Below are 17404 nucleotides of genomic sequence, written 5' to 3' on the forward strand. Positions count from 1 at the left end.
GACTGCATAAAGTATTTTTGTTACATAAAATAGTATTCTTTTAAACCTCTCGCTCTAATGTTTTAGAATATAGTCATATTTCGGTACAGAACTGTGCAGTGGCGTTAAGATTTTTTACATTTATTAATTTTTAAACGCATTTATAAAACCATTAGTATAATTTATTACGAGATAATTTTTGTAAAATATTCACGATAAAAAATTATTTTGATAATCTCTGTGATCCCAAATTTGACAAGAATTAGGCATTTTATTATTCAAAAAATCGGCAAGATTAACACATTTGAAGATGATTCTAAAGATATTTATTATAAGCTATGTTTTTGACCATTCAAGTGTGATAAACATCTTATGAATAATGATTGCTTTATAATAATTATTGACCTAAGAAGAAGGTAGTGTTTTTTTGAAATACGCCATTTCTTTTGTCATTCCCTAGTGGTTAAGCTACAACATACGGCCGTAGCCATAAAATGACAAACTATAATTAAAGTAGGGAGTAAAATTATGTTAACGCGCGTGTTTGAACATGTATCTAACCGAATTTTTTTTTATTTTTTTTTAAACGGTACATGTTCAAACACGCGCGTCAATATCATTTTACTCCCTACTTTAATTATAGTTTGTCAATTTATGGCTACGGCCGTATGTTGTAGCTTAACTACTGGGGAATGACAAAAGAAATGGCGTATTTCAAAAAAACACTACCTTATTCTTAGGTCAATAATTATTATAAAGCAATCATTATTCATAAGATGTTTATCACACTTAAATGGTCAAAGACATAGCTTATAAAAAATATCTTTAGAATCATCTTGAAATGTGTTAATCTTGCCGATTTTTTGAATAATAAAATGCCTAATTCTTGTCAAATTTGGGATCACAGAGATTATCAATATAATTTTTTATCGTGAATATTTTACAAAAATTATCTCGTAATAAATTATGCTAATGGTTTTATAAATGCGTTTAAAAATTAATAAATGTAAAAAATCTTAACACCACTGCACAGTTATGTACCGAAATATGACTATATTCTAAAACATTAGAGCGAGAGGTTTAAAAGAATACTATTTTATGTAACAAAAATACTTCATGCAGTCATTAAATGTTTAAAATAACTATAAAGGATAATAAGGCTTTAAAATTATATAAATAGATCATCTACAACGTTTAAGGAGTGTCCAGGATCATGGTTTGAATATACAATAAAAACTCAATTTTGACCTTCGACGAGCATGTCCCCCCTTAAGCGGATATAATAATTGATTAGCGCGCGACACAGATGTATTTGTTTTCGAAAACTAAGGTCCGTTTCAGACGGGACACCGGTGTCGCGCTCGCATATAATAAGGATGCGTTTGTATTCGAATAAATGGGCCTTTGTATTATGTTTATGAACGCCCCAGAGCTAATGAGTCAACGCGTGTCCGGTACACTTTTCTGTCGGCCGCTACATTCTCAAGCCGCCGATACACTTGTTTTTATTACCACAGCCAGTTTTATGTTCTAATTTATAACGCGAAATTATGCGTTGACTCATTAGCTCTGAGGCGTTCATAAACATAATACAAAGGCCCCTTTATTCGAATACAAAGGCCTCCTATATTATATCGAGCGCGACACCGGTGTCCCGTCTGAAACGGGCCTTAACCTACTTATAGATAGATCAATGTATACTTATGTACTCAGATGCGGGATTTATTGGTACTCTTAATGCCTCCAAGAGTAGGGTTCTGCGTAGGGATTGCAATGCCGAATGTCAATACCGGTAGTTCGGTATTTCTTATGGAATACCGGTATTCTTCAAAATATTTTGTAGAAAAATAGAGTTAGGTTCTTATTCATAAATAAAGCTATTAAAATCTATTTAAAACACTATGTTATAGCCACATAAAGTACCAACCTACATTTATTATGTTGATCTTTATATGTATACGTAGATCATAACTGTTAATCTTTACAAATTCTATAAATCCGGGTACAGGAAAATCTCCCTCGAATTCAACGTTTGTTGGATGCACTATCAACGTTGCACCAATAGTTATAGAATATGTTTTCTTTTTTCGAAATATTTCAATTCTATAAGTTTTGAAGGATTTTATTTTAATATTATTTAACTTTTGTTAATTTCAGTCGATATATTTCCGGTTTGGCAGCATTAATCTTATACACTCAATTGAATACACAATAAAGTAGTAGTAATGAAAAAATAATATTAATTTCATTTTAGAAAAAAACATGAAGTGTATGCTTTCTTAATAACGAAAATACCGCTAATTTTGATTTTTGAAACCGGTATTTCGGTATCGAAAAATAATGGAATACCGGTATTTCAAACCCTATTTCTGCGTTGACAAGGATAGGCAGGTACTCTGAATTCAAAAAATATTTATCGAAAATAGCCAAATCCATTGTATTTACATTTGATTTTTTTTATAATACTCTACCTAAGTAAATTTCTGCAGTGAAACATGGTAATTTATTAATGGGTGAAGAATTGTTCTCTTCTCTCTAAACATACTTTTTGCGAAGAGATTTCTCATGATGTAGTGGAAAAAAATACACTCTCTTTGATATAGGTGATAGATAATTTCGATTACCTTTCAAAAAATGAAAACATAAAAAATATACTTATTCAATTTTAATATGTAACAAATTTAAAATAAAACAAATAAATATATTACAGACATTTAAGACAGTTTACGACAAGGCTTATAATAACATATTCATTTTGAAATGGCACTTAGAGTTTTAGATCAAACTACGCATGAAAAAGGAAATCATTATGTATTTGGTACACTCTACCTTCACAGTCGCGCTCCCTGTTCTGGCCGCGATCCTCCACTTGACCTGCAGATACAAGCACGCGTAACGTACTTGCACTATTTCTTTACGCATTTCATTAATCTTAAGTGGCGCCAAGATGGCATTCGTCCAGTCTGCAGCGCTCAGATGGTAGCGGCAAGTCGCCAAATTTCCTAGCGCTACTTTTCGGAGCATTAGCCACGCCACTGCTTTTTTTAAATTTGTAATTATTTAGCTTTGAACTTGACTAAAAATAAATGACCTACTGTTTATTATATAGATTATATTTGGGTTCATTGTTTGGTTAGTGTTTATCTTTTTTAAAAGAATTATCAACATAATTATTATTATAATTCTGGTTATATTTTTTTATTTGTAGTATATGTATTTCTATATTTTAACAATTTGAAAATAAACCAAGATTAGTTTTGTCTTACAGTAATTTTAAAAGTTTTCTCTTAAATGGTAAAGCTTCCAGATATATAACTATCGGAAAATACGAAAATTTTAAACTTTTTAATTATTTCTATAATACATAAAAAATATTTTTTTACCTAACATCAAAAATAAACTTACAATCTTCTTATTTCATATTATTTGGCAAAAACATGATTGTTTTTAATTTATGTTAGTTCTTCGTGCATCTCTCTCCCATGGGCACATTTTATTTATAAAGTCAATTCAAATTTAGCCAAAGCACACTTTGGTTGCATTGTGACCTCACCATTGGGCTCCTTGATACATTCTCAGGCATAAAAACTGCTGATACCTTCACACAAGGGATTGCAATACTGAATGAAAATACCAGTAGGTACCGGTATTTCGATATTTCTTATTGAATACCGGTAATAATACGCTATTCTTGAAATATATGGAAAAAAAAGAAGTATCTAAGTACCAGAAACATTAAATAATTAGGCACAAGCAAGTTCATTATAGTTTAATATTCCTATTATTACATCATGAAATATTCGCCACTAGGGCTAAGGTTTCAAATGATATTACAAAGGAAAACTATTTAAACGCGATTTTAGATACATAACAAATATACCTGACAACTTCTAGAACCCGCGAACGACTGGCGAAAATATTTAAATAGATTTAAAATTTAAGAAGTGCCTGCCTATAATGCAAATGTATTTCGCAAATCTGTACGTACCATTGCTGGTCACCAAGGATGTTGAAGGGCAATGGAAGTAAACCAGATATCGCGTAACCCGACAAAAATTACAGTCCCATTAAACCTTTAATGTCTCCACTCCACTCAACAAATTTTGTTTCCACTTTCACTAACGAATATATCAGTATTGTCTGATTTTTAAAACCGGTATTCCGTACCGAAAAAAATGGGATACCGGTTTTCAAATATCGGTATTGTAATCCCTACTTCACACTCGAATATAGGAACTCATGATACACTCGATTGAGACCGAGTGTGGTGTGGTTCGGTTTGTTTGATGGTCTGGGTGATGTTTGTCCATGGTTGTGTTATTAAACTCATGTCGTCATGTCATTCATTTTAATACTTCTCAATGGTGCGGTGCGACTTGCACTATAACTTTAATATAATCGAAATATAAATGCTAGCTACAGAATTATTTTATTCTTAAATTTAAATTTACGTTTATTTTATAAGTCGGTTTTCGCCTGTCTGTCTAACCAGTCCTCTTTGATCATATCAGCTGCTTTTTCTCCAATCATTATCGTTGGAGCATTGGTGTTTCCGCTGACGATGTCTGGCATTATGCTTGCATCTGCTACTCTCAGACCTTCGACCCCGATGATCTTCAATCGAGGAGTCACAACAGCACCCTTGTCAGTAGAAGGACCCATCTTCACTGTTCCTACAGGATGGTAAAGAGTTGACGACGTTTGTTTAATCATACACCGCCAATAGTCCATTGTCTTAAATTGATATTCATCACAAGCTTTTAGTTGTAGCTTTACTAGCTTTGCGTTTTCTTTTCTGAATGTATCCGTGTCTTCTAGTAACATTATTTCTTGAATTCCTCTGAGGATCACTTCAATATCTTCATTTTCTTTGAAGTAATTTGCATAAATTTTTGGTGTATCTAAAGGATTTTTACTCCTTAACAGTATTTTGCCTGTTGATTTTGGTTTTAGCAAAGTCACATACGCTTGAATCACTTCAGATCCATTATTTATTTCCCCATAAGACTTAATCAACTCGTCATTATATCGTGGGCTGTCATAATATAGAGGCAATAAGTATTTGTCAGAAGCCGTCGCAGTGAGAAAATGGTATTGGATATCAGGGAAAAGCGATCCATCTTTATTCGTGTTGACGAAACCGACAATATTCAGTACACCTACAGAACCTAATGGTCCTCTTCGTTGAGTCAAGTATAATGCAACTGTCATTGCAATATCATCCGCCGTCAACTCCTTAGCTACTCCTTCATTGGCCTTGTAAAATACGGGAACGTAAACGTGATCTTGTAGATTCTTTCCTACTGGAAGATCTTTGATTAATTTTATTCCCATTTCTTCCAAGTGCTTTTTAGGTCCAATTCCTGACAGCATTAACAATTGAGGTGAATTTATTACACCCGCTGATAAAATAACTTCTTTCTTCACCTTGATCATCTTTTCTTTTCCATTTTTCAGTTTTAATGATATTCCTACAGCCTTTTTACCTTCAGCATCAAAATTGACCTTCGTTGCCATCGCATTTTTTACAACGTAAAGATTTTTTCGATCTTTGACTGAAGCAAGAAATGCTGCTGCAGATGAAACACGAGTTCCATGTTTTACGTTACCTTGAGCTCTGCTGAATCCAAGATTTTCTCCCGCGTTGATATCAGTTATAAATTTGTGCCCACGCTCTTGGGCCGCTGCAAAAATTTTCTCCCCCCAAATCGGAGTATCGTTATAGCGTCCAACATTCAAATACCCTCCCGTTCCATGATATTTTTCATAGTCTGTTTCTAATATCTCTTCCGCATCAATGTGTTCGCTCTTCTTGAAGTATTTTAGAACGTCTTTGTATCCCCATCCTGTATTGCCAATTTTCTCCCAGTCATCGTAGTCTTTCCGGTTTCCTCTTATGTAGATCATGCCATTTATAGCACTGGAGCCACCCAATGCCTTCCCTCTGGGCCATGCACACCGTTGATCTCGCATCGACATGCATGCCCTGTCATCTTTCTCGGTCTGATATTGCCAGTCGAGTTCTGTGAGTGAAGCCCCAAGTAACATCCCAGGAATCTGTAACAAATGCGAGTCATTTTAATTTAACTGTGAATAGTGAACTGGTGAACTAAACCTTATACCTACTGATAACTCCTCCTAGTTAGATCCACTGTATGTATGGGTGTTCACAAATCTTTAATTTTTTGAGATTTTAGTATAGGGAGTCATTTTTCAGTAAACGCGATGACAACACCGGACTTTAAAATTGATACTTTTGCGCAGAGTTTATTAATTATTATTTACAGATTAATGTTAGAGGTACTTTTATGAAGGGCTAATCACTAATAATCCTTGTAAACATTTGAGAAACCATTGCTAAGGCTGGGTACACGTTATCCAGGTGGAGGAGGTTTGCTTTTTTTATTAACCGACCGCCACTACAGACCACTGAAATCGAAGGGACATAATATTACACATATTATTAGACATGCTTATTTGGTCGTCTATAATTATATTACTTGTTACCTAAGTAGGATTATCTAAAAAATTTTAACAAATAGCCGCCCTGACTGCTACGATTTTCGATTCGCACCTCTCTCGGCCCAGGGTGTGTTTGCCACTAACAAAAATATTTTAAATAAATCTTTGTCATTTCTCTTACACGGTTTTTTACCGTTAATATTTCAAAATGTCGGTCTGTTTATTTCAAGGATTTTTTTTTTTTAAATAATAATGAATAAAATATAAGAGACGCGGAACTTCTGGGCAATGTACGTTACCTAAAGTGGGAATAATTTCTTATTTTGACTTTTGTTGTGATGTTTTAATGTGTCCGATGGGGAATTCTGGCATTCATATTTTGATATTTTTATTGGTTAGAGTAGATTTTATATTACTACCAATATTATGTTCCTTCACCATAATTATTTATCTTAATATATTGGCTGGAAAGTTTATTCTCTTGTCAATAAACCGGTTTTGGAAGACTTTTAGAAAGAATTTTACCCAAAAACATTATGATGGTTAACTACAAAAACTCATAATATTCATTAAGAGAGCAAATTGAGTATGTGCGTCGGAAAATCTATATTTCCATGGTCACAATTATCATCCAGATTAAAAAAAAACTCTTCAAGTATTGAGAACAATAACAATATCGTCCTAATCCGCCCCATACTGTTGAGGATTGTTGATTTCATGAGACTCATAATCTACCTTGTAAAATATTCTGAATTTAGGGACCAATTAAATGAGGTTTCGTAATATTCTTTTTTAGTTTTTCCTGTACCTTATTTGAAATTATTCACCGGTAATTATATATCCATTTGTTCCGACTGGTAGACCAGATCTTTGTTTCCAAGATGAACTATTCAAACGACTTTCTTGCTGTTTCCAAAATAAATCATAGTGAAATGAAAACTTGTATTACTTACCTCACTCTCGGCTGTTGGATTACCGCCTGCTTCCACAAGAAGAACCTTCCATCCGTCTACTTCAGTAAGTCTGTTCGCAATCACAGAACCTGCTGATCCAGCCCCAACCACCACGAAATCAAACTCTTGTAGTCCTGGAACATTTTTATATTTATTTCATAATATGCATTATTATGTATCGTGGTTCTGTTCGTATCAAGTTTTTCAAGAGGGATTCTTGTCAGATTTCGTTATTTCAGACAAAATGAGAATAGTTTTTGGGAAATGACAGTTACTTAGCAACATAGCTCAGCACTGATTCTTAAAAATTGTACTTTGAATGAAATTTTTTATAAATCCTTTAAAAATTAAAAATATCGATCTAGAATCACTGCATTGGGAAAACAAACAACCCATAGTCCAGTGCGAAAGGTGTTTTATCCGCGGGCCCCGACTTCGATTTTCGGTAAGGTCACAATATGATCATGTGATTTTCTCATAACCTGAGTTTTTCTCCTCTATTATTGAATATCCACAATATTGTCATTGGGTATCATGCAATGACATTATTAATGGACGATGCACTCAGAATAGTAGCTATCAAGTAAATTCAAACGTAAAATTCGCACGTCCATAGGTAGACGTCACGCTATATCAGTGTTGCCATCTTTTTCTATGCTGATTATAGTACGAAGGGGTAAAAATTATAGTATTTCTAAAAAATATATAGTACAGGAACATTTTTCGCCTTGAATCCTTTAGAATTATAGTATTTTGGTATATTTGGCGTAAAATTATAGTATTTTACATTTTTTGCGGAATCAAAATTAGAGTATTGTACTATGATTATAGTACGGTTGGCATCACTGCGCTATATCCATTATGCGATATTACGCATCGGGAATTTATAGCAATATCACGTTTATTGTAATGGCGTTAGAACAGTGTTTCTAGTATCAATGTTCGTTTGAGCGAAACCGTTCGAACCGAACCATTCGGCAGACCCGACAAGAAGCATCGAGAATTTATAGCAATATCACCTTTATTGTAATGGCGTTATAACAGATTATGCCATTCGGCAGACCCGACAAAAACGTGAGTGTCATTTTTTTTCCAGATGCTTCGTCCATATTAATGTCATTGGTATCATGGCGCAAAAAAACGTATGCATCCAATTTCTTGTCTTTTTCCTTCTGTCAAGGATACTAGCAGAAGTATGCCATAATTATTAAAAAATACGTTGTCCAATAAAGATCTTTGCTGATATCCAACATATAGAATGTGAATCAGTTTAAGAAATTTTCGGATAGGTATACATTTTCTTCGTCGAGACCTCATAAACTCATAATTAAGTATCGTGATCCAGATGGTTTGATCTTCTCACAGTCTTCTCTACGGGTTTTCTCCATCCCGTTCTTCTTTCAGCGGCACGCAAGATCTTTATCAATGTGAAACCTATGAAATTTTTGATTTAGCCTGTCTATCTGGAGGGAGTTTTTCCTCGCTATCTCCGACATTGGACGTGAACCAACATCGCGAGTTTTTCCAGATTGCTATCTTCTCAACGACTAAAAAACGAAATTCGGTGAAAACAAAACGAGGAGAGTCCTTCTTGAATCGTTCTCAAGTTCTTTGAGTAGTGAGTCAATAGTTCACGTGATTCTTAGCATTCGTCTTCTGCACGATATTTCAAAAGTTTCTAACCTCTGATTTTCTCTTGCTGTTATTTTCCAAGTCTGAAAGGCATATAATATACATATAGGTATATAAATCGGGAAGATAAGAGTTTAACTTAATAACGCCTTAGACCTTAAGGGGTACTCGTTACCTGCCAAGGCTTTGGGCATCCACATACAATTACTCGCCTCTGAAGAAAAGTAATTAAATAAAGAAACTTATTCATATAAGGTTGTAAAATGTTATACTACCGTCTCCGAGAAGCTGGTTAGTGTAATCCTCTGGCCATTTTTCTGGGTTGAGTATGTCGCACTGCGCCGCCAAGAGTGCGCTGAATGTCGTCATCATCATTGAAGAAAATGGTCCAGGTGCCGCACAGGACCCTGCCATAGTCACCACGTCCATGATTATGGGTGAAGTATGCTTCGTTTGTTAGATATCTGTAATGTTGATTTAATATAATGCTATTTCCTAAAAAATAGACAGAAACCATAAAATAAACAAAGTAGATTACAACCAAGGCCTGAACAAAAACAAACCACGATGTATTAATACCGGTATTCGTAAAATAATTGAAGAAAACAGAAGTATCTACCAATAAAAGTATACATAAAATATGTAAAAATCTCTTTAAGATATTAATATTTTATAGCACGTGCCTTTGCTGGTCACCAAGAACGGTGAATAGCCACGGAAGTAAACCAGACATCGCGTAACCTGACAAAAAATACAGTCTTGTTAAGCCTTTTATGTTAATTAAAAGATATTGTTTCCACTTTTAATACCGAATATATCGGTACTGTCTGATTTTTTAAACCGGTATTTCGGTATCGAAAAATACTGGGATACCGGTATTGCAATCCCTTACCAGCGTGCTGCTTTTCAAACAAAATAAATGTGGTGTAATATTCTAGCTTTATTATGTGATATTTTAACCTACTAACGGTGTCGAAAAACGCCATACGTAGGTGCGAATTTTGCAAACTAGATTCCTATTCAAAAATGAATGAAGATCTGGCAAGAAATACACTAAAGGCTCATTTAGACGAGTCACTGCGGTTGATAATCGCGGGTGATCATCCAAATTTTTGTTTACACGTCGTGTCACCGTAAGTGAAATACTCCAAGTGTAATTGTGGTGTAGGTTGGAATTCAAAAAATTTGTTAAATGAATTTAGAAATTTCATCGAGAGAAAGAGGGGTACGAAGAGATGCATTGGTGGATAAAACCATGGGTAATGTGACGCAATATGATGGGGAATATGATGACAGTACTCAAGAGCGTAGTGCGCATGCGCGGAATCATCCATAGTGATCAAAAAATGATCATAAGTAGAACAAGTTGAACTTCATTCAAGTTTGATTCCGGATAATCACTTTCGCTGATTCGTTGATGAATGTGCGTTTACACAGGGGCTCTATGTTAGAACTTGCGAGTGCAAGCTTCCCGGTCGAGATGACGTCATATGACATCATTATGACGTACTACCGGAGTGATAATAGCATTCGAGAAAATAGCGAGTGGTCAGACAGCGGCGCTATTCATTGTCACCATACACATATAGGTGTATCATAATAAAATTTTCTATGGTTATTCTGTGCGCGGTCGGCATGCCTCGAGCGTGACGTCACAATTACGTCATCTCGTCTGGTGCCACACGAGACGAGAGTTAGGAAATCGCGGTGCAGGTCACTGGAGATAATTTCAGCCCGCGATGATCGTCAAAAATGAATCATGTAAACGGTACTTGAGTTGACAACGCTACTACAGGCATACATTCTTACAATCGCTTGTTTGCGATTAGCGCGTAATATGTATCATTTCGCGACTATTATTAATTGACAGTATTAATTACAAATCACTTAACTGATTACGAAAATGTCTACTTACATAATATTATATTTTGTTGATCCACACCTCATTCACAATTCAATTAGGTCCGCTTTCTAATTTGTAATTATTACAACACATGAAAACACGACTCACTATTTCATCGTTTAACAATTACAAAATAATTTACCTAAATTATGAAAAAGAGAATTTTTATATACGGTAATATTTTCAATAGAAAAACAGAACGAAGCTATTGCAGATTTGGTGGACCATAGACAACTCGATCATAACTATGAAAGGCTTTCTGCATAGTGTTTTGTTGTAATTTTGTTGTAATTATGACAGACGATTGTGCATAGGGCTCTTAGTTATAGAATCCAGAAACAACTGCAGCACACTGAAGGTAGTTTGTAATAGACAATATTATTATTACTTTGATAACGCGGATTGTATTGATAAGTGATATCGTAAACCGCAATGTCTTCGAGACATGGGCGTGCCGCGATTAATCGTGGACGGCATCGAAAAGATCAAGCCGCATGATGCCTACCTAGTCCAGCGAAGCTATTCTTATCACATTTTTCATTATTATCAGTTAACGTTTTAGCACGTTGTCATTATTTTCATGGGTCCAAATGAATACGGAAGACATATCATAAACAAGGCGGTATCGAGGGCTATCGGCGGTTATCTTCAATAATTTGTAAAATTCGGGTATGTTCGTGCTGGCGTATTTACCCGAACACCAAAATTTTGTATTGAAACGTCAAACATATCAACATAACCTACAATTTTATTAGTCGTGTCACTGCGATTGCAGCATGTAGTAAAACAAATGTTGTGTTACTACTAGCCACTTGATATTATTGACAGTAATTATGTTTTTTTAATATAAGGATCTTGCGTCTCAATTCTCAATATGTAAAATTGACGTAGTATATCTCGCTCTAAGAATTAACACAGCCAAGAGAGGGGCTGTTACGAGGTAGCACTTTTTTGACAGTTCAGATGGTTAACTTGTCGTAGTAATTAACACACAATTAATTAACACCCACGGTGGCCGCGCGGCTTAAGCGTTGGACTAGGTTCGAATCCTGGGTCTGGCAAGTACACATATTGTTCTTCAATTTGTGTGTGAGTCAGGGTATGGACCTAATAGGTTAAGCAAGTGGCTGACATCCATTTCTCGTAAAAAAAAAACAAAATCTGTTCATACAAATCTCTACAACGCCATATGATCCTATTAGGATCGGACATGATCGGAAAAAAAGTAATTAAAGTCCTGAATAGTTGACGTGGAAATTTTGGGAAACGCTACTGTAGAGTATTACACTGCCCTTAGCCTTGGCGATTGATACGGCCATGATATACACCAGTGCTCCGCAACTGGTGCGCCGCGAGACGATGCAAAGTGTGCCGCGGTGCATTGCTTCAAAAAAACTCAAATCATTTTGTATACATGTTATACAATACTTGCTTAACCCGGTGGTCGCGGCAATGTTAGTATGATGCCACGACTCGTCCGCAAGTTATTTTTTCGTTTTGTTTAAATGGTCTGTTTAATAATAAAAATGGTAATAAAATAAATTTTTATGCATCATTGGGCACTGCACGCACTGCACGATGCATGTTTTTATCAGTGCCCTAGTGGTAATAAATAAATCACACATTAACTTAAAGTTAAATGACTAATGTAATCTATATTTATACAAAATCGTACAATACAAATTACACACTGCTGCATACATCGAGAATAGGGAATCCAATCCCGAGCCAAAATTCTGATCCCGGGATTTCGGGATTACAATTTGACAATCCCGGGATCCCGGGACTGGTCCCGGGATTGTCATTTTTTTCCATTATTAATATTAAAAAAATATATTTACAAATAACATTGATAAAATCGGTCAAAAATAAATCTTGTACAATTTAAGACATTTATGGTTAATATTGTATACGTTCAATCTCGGAAATACATAAGTTTAATGGAGTAAATAATATTGTAATATAAATAATAATGTGAATTTAATATGAGATTTCAGTTTCTGATAGTAAAGACTTAATGAATGGGTTAGCGAGATTTAAAATAGTAAAGCAAATCATGTTGTACTTATCGCCTTTCCGCTTCATAAATCTAATTAGTAAGCCAAATATGAAACTGCCGTGAAACGTATGATATCATGTTGGAATTACTTTGTTAATAGTGCGAAGCATTGTTTTTTAGAATCTTTCTCATTTTTATTAATTTATGTGAAAAAATAAAATGAATCGGCAACTTACACATAGGTATAAATCAAACTTCATTCAAACTCAGTTTATTTCTAATGTAGTTATTTGTTATTAAACGTATTTTTTCTGTTATATTTTCGTTTTTATTTTATTTTCCATAAAAATTGCTAAAAAGTTCAATCCCGAAAGTTTCTGAATTATGTTTATCAATCCCGGGATTCATAGGTATCGAAAATAGCTCAGGATCCAGGGATCCCGGTCTAATCAAGAAGCATTGATTGTCAGGAACTTGCCAGAGGAACTATTGAAAACGATGAGCGAATCACTATCATATATACATATTATAAAATCAAGAGCTCTAAATTCGTGAATGATTGTTTTACACAGAAGTATGTTGGCTATCCCGAAGCACAGTTGGCTAGAATATTTGAGCTTCGCCACGAGGTGTGTACGTTTCTTCCAAATCAAAACATGCCCGAATTACACCAGCTTATCGAAAATAATCACCGAATGGCCAAAGTTGTGTAGGTACATGGCTGATATATTTGACCACCTGAATGAACTTAATAAAATAATACAAATTCCGATAAATTAGAACAATTTAAACATATACTAGAACTTTGGCAGAAGGAGTTAAGACAAGGATGTCTACAAATGTACCAAAGGACCTACTAGACCACAATTGAAAACAAGCCATTTATTTCAAATCTGGCACAAAAACATTTAACTTTGCTGCAAAAAAAATTTGATCACTACTTTCATACAATCAATACAGATGAATACGATTGGATTCGAAATCCTTTTGCAACCATTGTCGAAAATTCTATAGAAGCACTTTTACTACAAATTCGAGAGGATTTTTTTGAATTGGGGAACGACAGGACGCTAAAACTGAACTTCGCCGATGTTCCATTGAATGTTTTCTGGATTTCGGTTAATAAAGAATATCCTTGGATTTCCGACAAGGCTATCGCAGTTCTACTCCCATTTTCTACGACATATCTATTTGAGCAAAGTTTTTCAACTCTAGTTCTTATTAAAAATGATCAGCAGTTGACGCTTGAAGGGTAGGGTCTTGGCCAAGAACTTCGGGTTGCTCATTCAAATATCAAGCCAAATTTAAAACTTTTATGTTCATTTAAACTCTGATATCACATTTATTAGTTATTATTGTATAATAATTATGTTATATTTTATAAATAAGTAAATACATAGGTATATTATATTGACAATTCAAATACATGTAAATACTAAATATGTGCATTTAGTTATTACCTACTCGTATGTTTTATATATTTAACTATTTATCAAATTAAAAATGATGTATGTAGGTACCTACTTAATTTTGGTGTATACACTTTTTTATATATTTTTTTACTTGTGGCGTGCCGTGGAATTCTGGGAAGACTTTTGGTTTACTGTGGGATCGAAAAGGTTTCGGAGCACTGATATACACTATAATAATTATATGAATTTTCTTTTAATTACTTAACGATTTGACATGAATGACGTCACATTATTGATGTCGCGTATTTAGTCCAATAATGTATTATTGTACCTCATTGGCAAAGGATGGAGATAGGCTGTTAGGATCCAACATAAATGGTGCACACTAAACTTTGTCAGTTAAACGTATTTGTTTAATCATTGAACTAAGATTACAATGTGTAGATTGTGTTTGTTAGTTTTTAAAATTCAATTAACCCTGCCTATCTAAGCCTATATTTATTTATAAAATATGTACAATTATGCCATTAAACCATACATAGTTTTAGATATTTTATAGATATAAGAATATGTTTTATCGATTATGGTTTGTTTAGGCTGGGCTTTATAATTTAAAAAAAACTAACCTACACTATCTGTAATATGTATTCTGAAGCCAACGTGAACAAATATGACATATGACTGAAAAATGTGCACTATTTTTGTCGGATCACCCATAGCATAACTAAACTATTATTGTTTGGTTTAGGCAGGGTTTAATTGAATCTTAAAAACTAACCAGTACCATCTGCAAATTGTATACTTAGTTCAATGTAAACAAATAAAAGTATGACTGACAAAATTTTGTGTCAACTTTTATGAAGAATCTATACAGCTTACCTCCACTCTTCGCCAATACAGGAGAAAGGTGATGCGTTTTACCTCTCGTTCGAAAAATTAAATACTGCAAAGATATTATAATATAAAATCACAAAAAAATATTGCTTACTTGCTGAATTTCGCGGGACTTTTCTAATTGAGACTTCTCCGTCTTGACGAAACTGCATCTAAACATATACTATTGCACTCTGGACAAATTGCCATGCAAAATCATTCACATTTGAAGACAACACACTCGACTTTCGCGATAGTAGGTAAGCTTAAACACTAAATTGACTAAATACTCTACAACAGTTTATTCTTGTCAGTCACATTTTTTATCAGTAGTGTTTGTGTTTTGCGTTATCTTATAATATGTTCTGATGGGCAATGGCCATCTTACAAGGTCAATAGGTGGGTTCATATTACAAATATAAAACTACCATGACACCATTTTTATATATTGATATAGTTTTTTTTTTACAATAAATAGTATTTTATTTTGATTATTTTTATTTTAGCTACTTGATTAAAAATTCTACTACCAACAAGACCTGAACAGAAACAAACCATAAGTGCGACTGAGAAAGCATTCGGTACGCTTATATCTCCGAAATATACGTTAGAGTAAGGTTAGAGGTTTCTGCGGCTGAATTAAATATGAATTTGAATGACTACAGTCATTTATAAACTGCGAGCATGTGTTGCTGAAATTTATTGTTTTTGTGTTAAATAGTAAAAATAGTTAATTTAGTGGAAACTATGGTTAACTATGTTGTGTTTAAATTTGGTTGCCGTACTGAGAAGTAGTATAACGTAGGGATGGTCAGATATAGACATTTCGTAGACATATAGTATAATTGAGGGATTTTATTTTTTTAGGATTTAGGATTCTTGGATTTAGGAAATAAAACAATTTGTTTGAAGAAAAAAAAAGGGGGGTCACCACACAAAAGTATTAGACAACCATTTTGTTAATTACTTTTCTATTGGAGGTCTAACTTCTTTATTCATTTTAGAGTGATAACACCATCTTTAGGTACCTCTAATTAGTTGAATTGCAATGCCTTGCGATGTTATGTATTATCTCCGTAAAATACAAAAATTAAAACACCAATTTTCATAAGGCTACTATTTCTATAGTAATGACGGTGTTACCTACACAACTTAGCTTCACTGTTGAACGGACCCAATGGGATGGGTGAATTGCTGACCACTGACTCTTAAAAACCTTGTTAATATAATTTCATCTCATCGTTTAAGCAGGGTCTAATTGATGTCAGATCTTAACAGCCTACCTCCATCCTTCTGCAGATGTCGTCAAATTATATATTTTTTTGTAGAATATAAGATAATTAATGATGTAGACATGTAGAAGTATAACTTCTGTAAGCTGGCGTGCCGTTTTCCCCTCCGCTTCACCATCCATCTCGTTCCCTCCCATTGAAAACTTGAACAGTTGAACGCGATGGCATAATACTTTCCGTGTGACGTGTACGCCAGTTTATAGTCTAGTATGGAGTCTCCGCTACTGACATAGGTATTATATTTTTTTTCCATCATCATCTTATCTACAAGTAAAAGTTACCGCACGTCACTCATATTAATATTGTTTTTCGTTTAATTAAATATTTTATTAAGGGGGGACATGCTCGTCGAAGGTCAAAATTGAGTTACTACTTTAATTATAGTTTGTCAATTTATGGCTACGGCCGTATGTTGTAGCTTAACCACCATGGAATGACAAAAGAAATGGCGTATTTCAAAAAAACACTACCTTATTCTTAGGTCAATAATTATTATAAAGCAATCATTATTCATAAGATGTTTATCACACTTGAATAGTCAAAGACATAGCTTATAATAAGTATCTTTAGAATCATCTTCAAATGTGTTAATCTTGCGGATTTTTTGAATAATAAAATGCCTAATTCTTGTCAAATTTGGGATCACAGAGATTATCAATATAATTTTTTATCGTGAATATTTTACAAAAATTATCTCATAATAAATTATACTAATGGTTTCATAAATGCGTTTAAAAATTAATGAACGTAAAAAATCTTAACACCACTGCACAGTTATGTACCGAAATATGACTACTTATATTCTAAAACATTAAAGCGAGAGGTTTAAAAGAATACTATTTTATGTAACAAAAATACTTTATGCAGTCATCAAATGTTTAAAATAACTATAAAGGATA

The 17404-nt window shown here is 33.9% G+C and overlaps 1 protein-coding gene across 1 annotated transcript; it reads right to left on the minus strand.

Moving 5' to 3' along the window:
- Positions 1-4289: 4289 nt before the first annotated feature.
- LOC147069506 (glucose dehydrogenase [FAD, quinone]-like) lies at positions 4290-15497 on the minus strand. The gene is made up of 4 exons (XM_085950427.1): positions 15329-15497; positions 9302-9490; positions 7395-7528; positions 4290-6036 (listed from the first exon to the last, which is right to left on the minus strand). Exons 2-4 carry the CDS (start codon positions 9453-9455, stop codon positions 4438-4440), a joined length of 1887 nt encoding a protein of 628 aa, XP_085806553.1. The 5' UTR covers positions 9456-9490; positions 15329-15497; the 3' UTR covers positions 4290-4437.
- Positions 15498-17404: the final 1907 nt, after the last annotated feature.

The sequence above is a fragment of the Rhyacophila brunnea genome, unplaced genomic scaffold, assembly GCF_057557595.1.
Source record: "Rhyacophila brunnea isolate RB1 unplaced genomic scaffold, BYU_Rbru_1.0 scaffold_23, whole genome shotgun sequence".
Taxonomy (NCBI): Eukaryota; Metazoa; Arthropoda; class Insecta; order Trichoptera; family Rhyacophilidae; genus Rhyacophila; species Rhyacophila brunnea.

What these genes read in the sequence shown, in the direction of transcription:
- LOC147069506 (XM_085950427.1), bottom strand. Translation starts at nt 9,455, where the DNA reads ATGGACGTGGTGACTATGGCAGGGTCCTGTGCGGCACCTGGACCATTT. An exon ending in TAACCAGCTTCTCGGAGACG is followed by an intron (nt 7,529 to 9,301) that starts GTAGTATAACAT and finishes AAAATGTTCCAG; the next exon opens with GACTACAAGAGTTTGATTTC. An exon ending in ATCCAACAGCCGAGAGTGAG is followed by an intron (nt 6,037 to 7,394) that starts GTAAGTAATACA and finishes CATTTGTTACAG; the next exon opens with ATTCCTGGGATGTTACTTGG.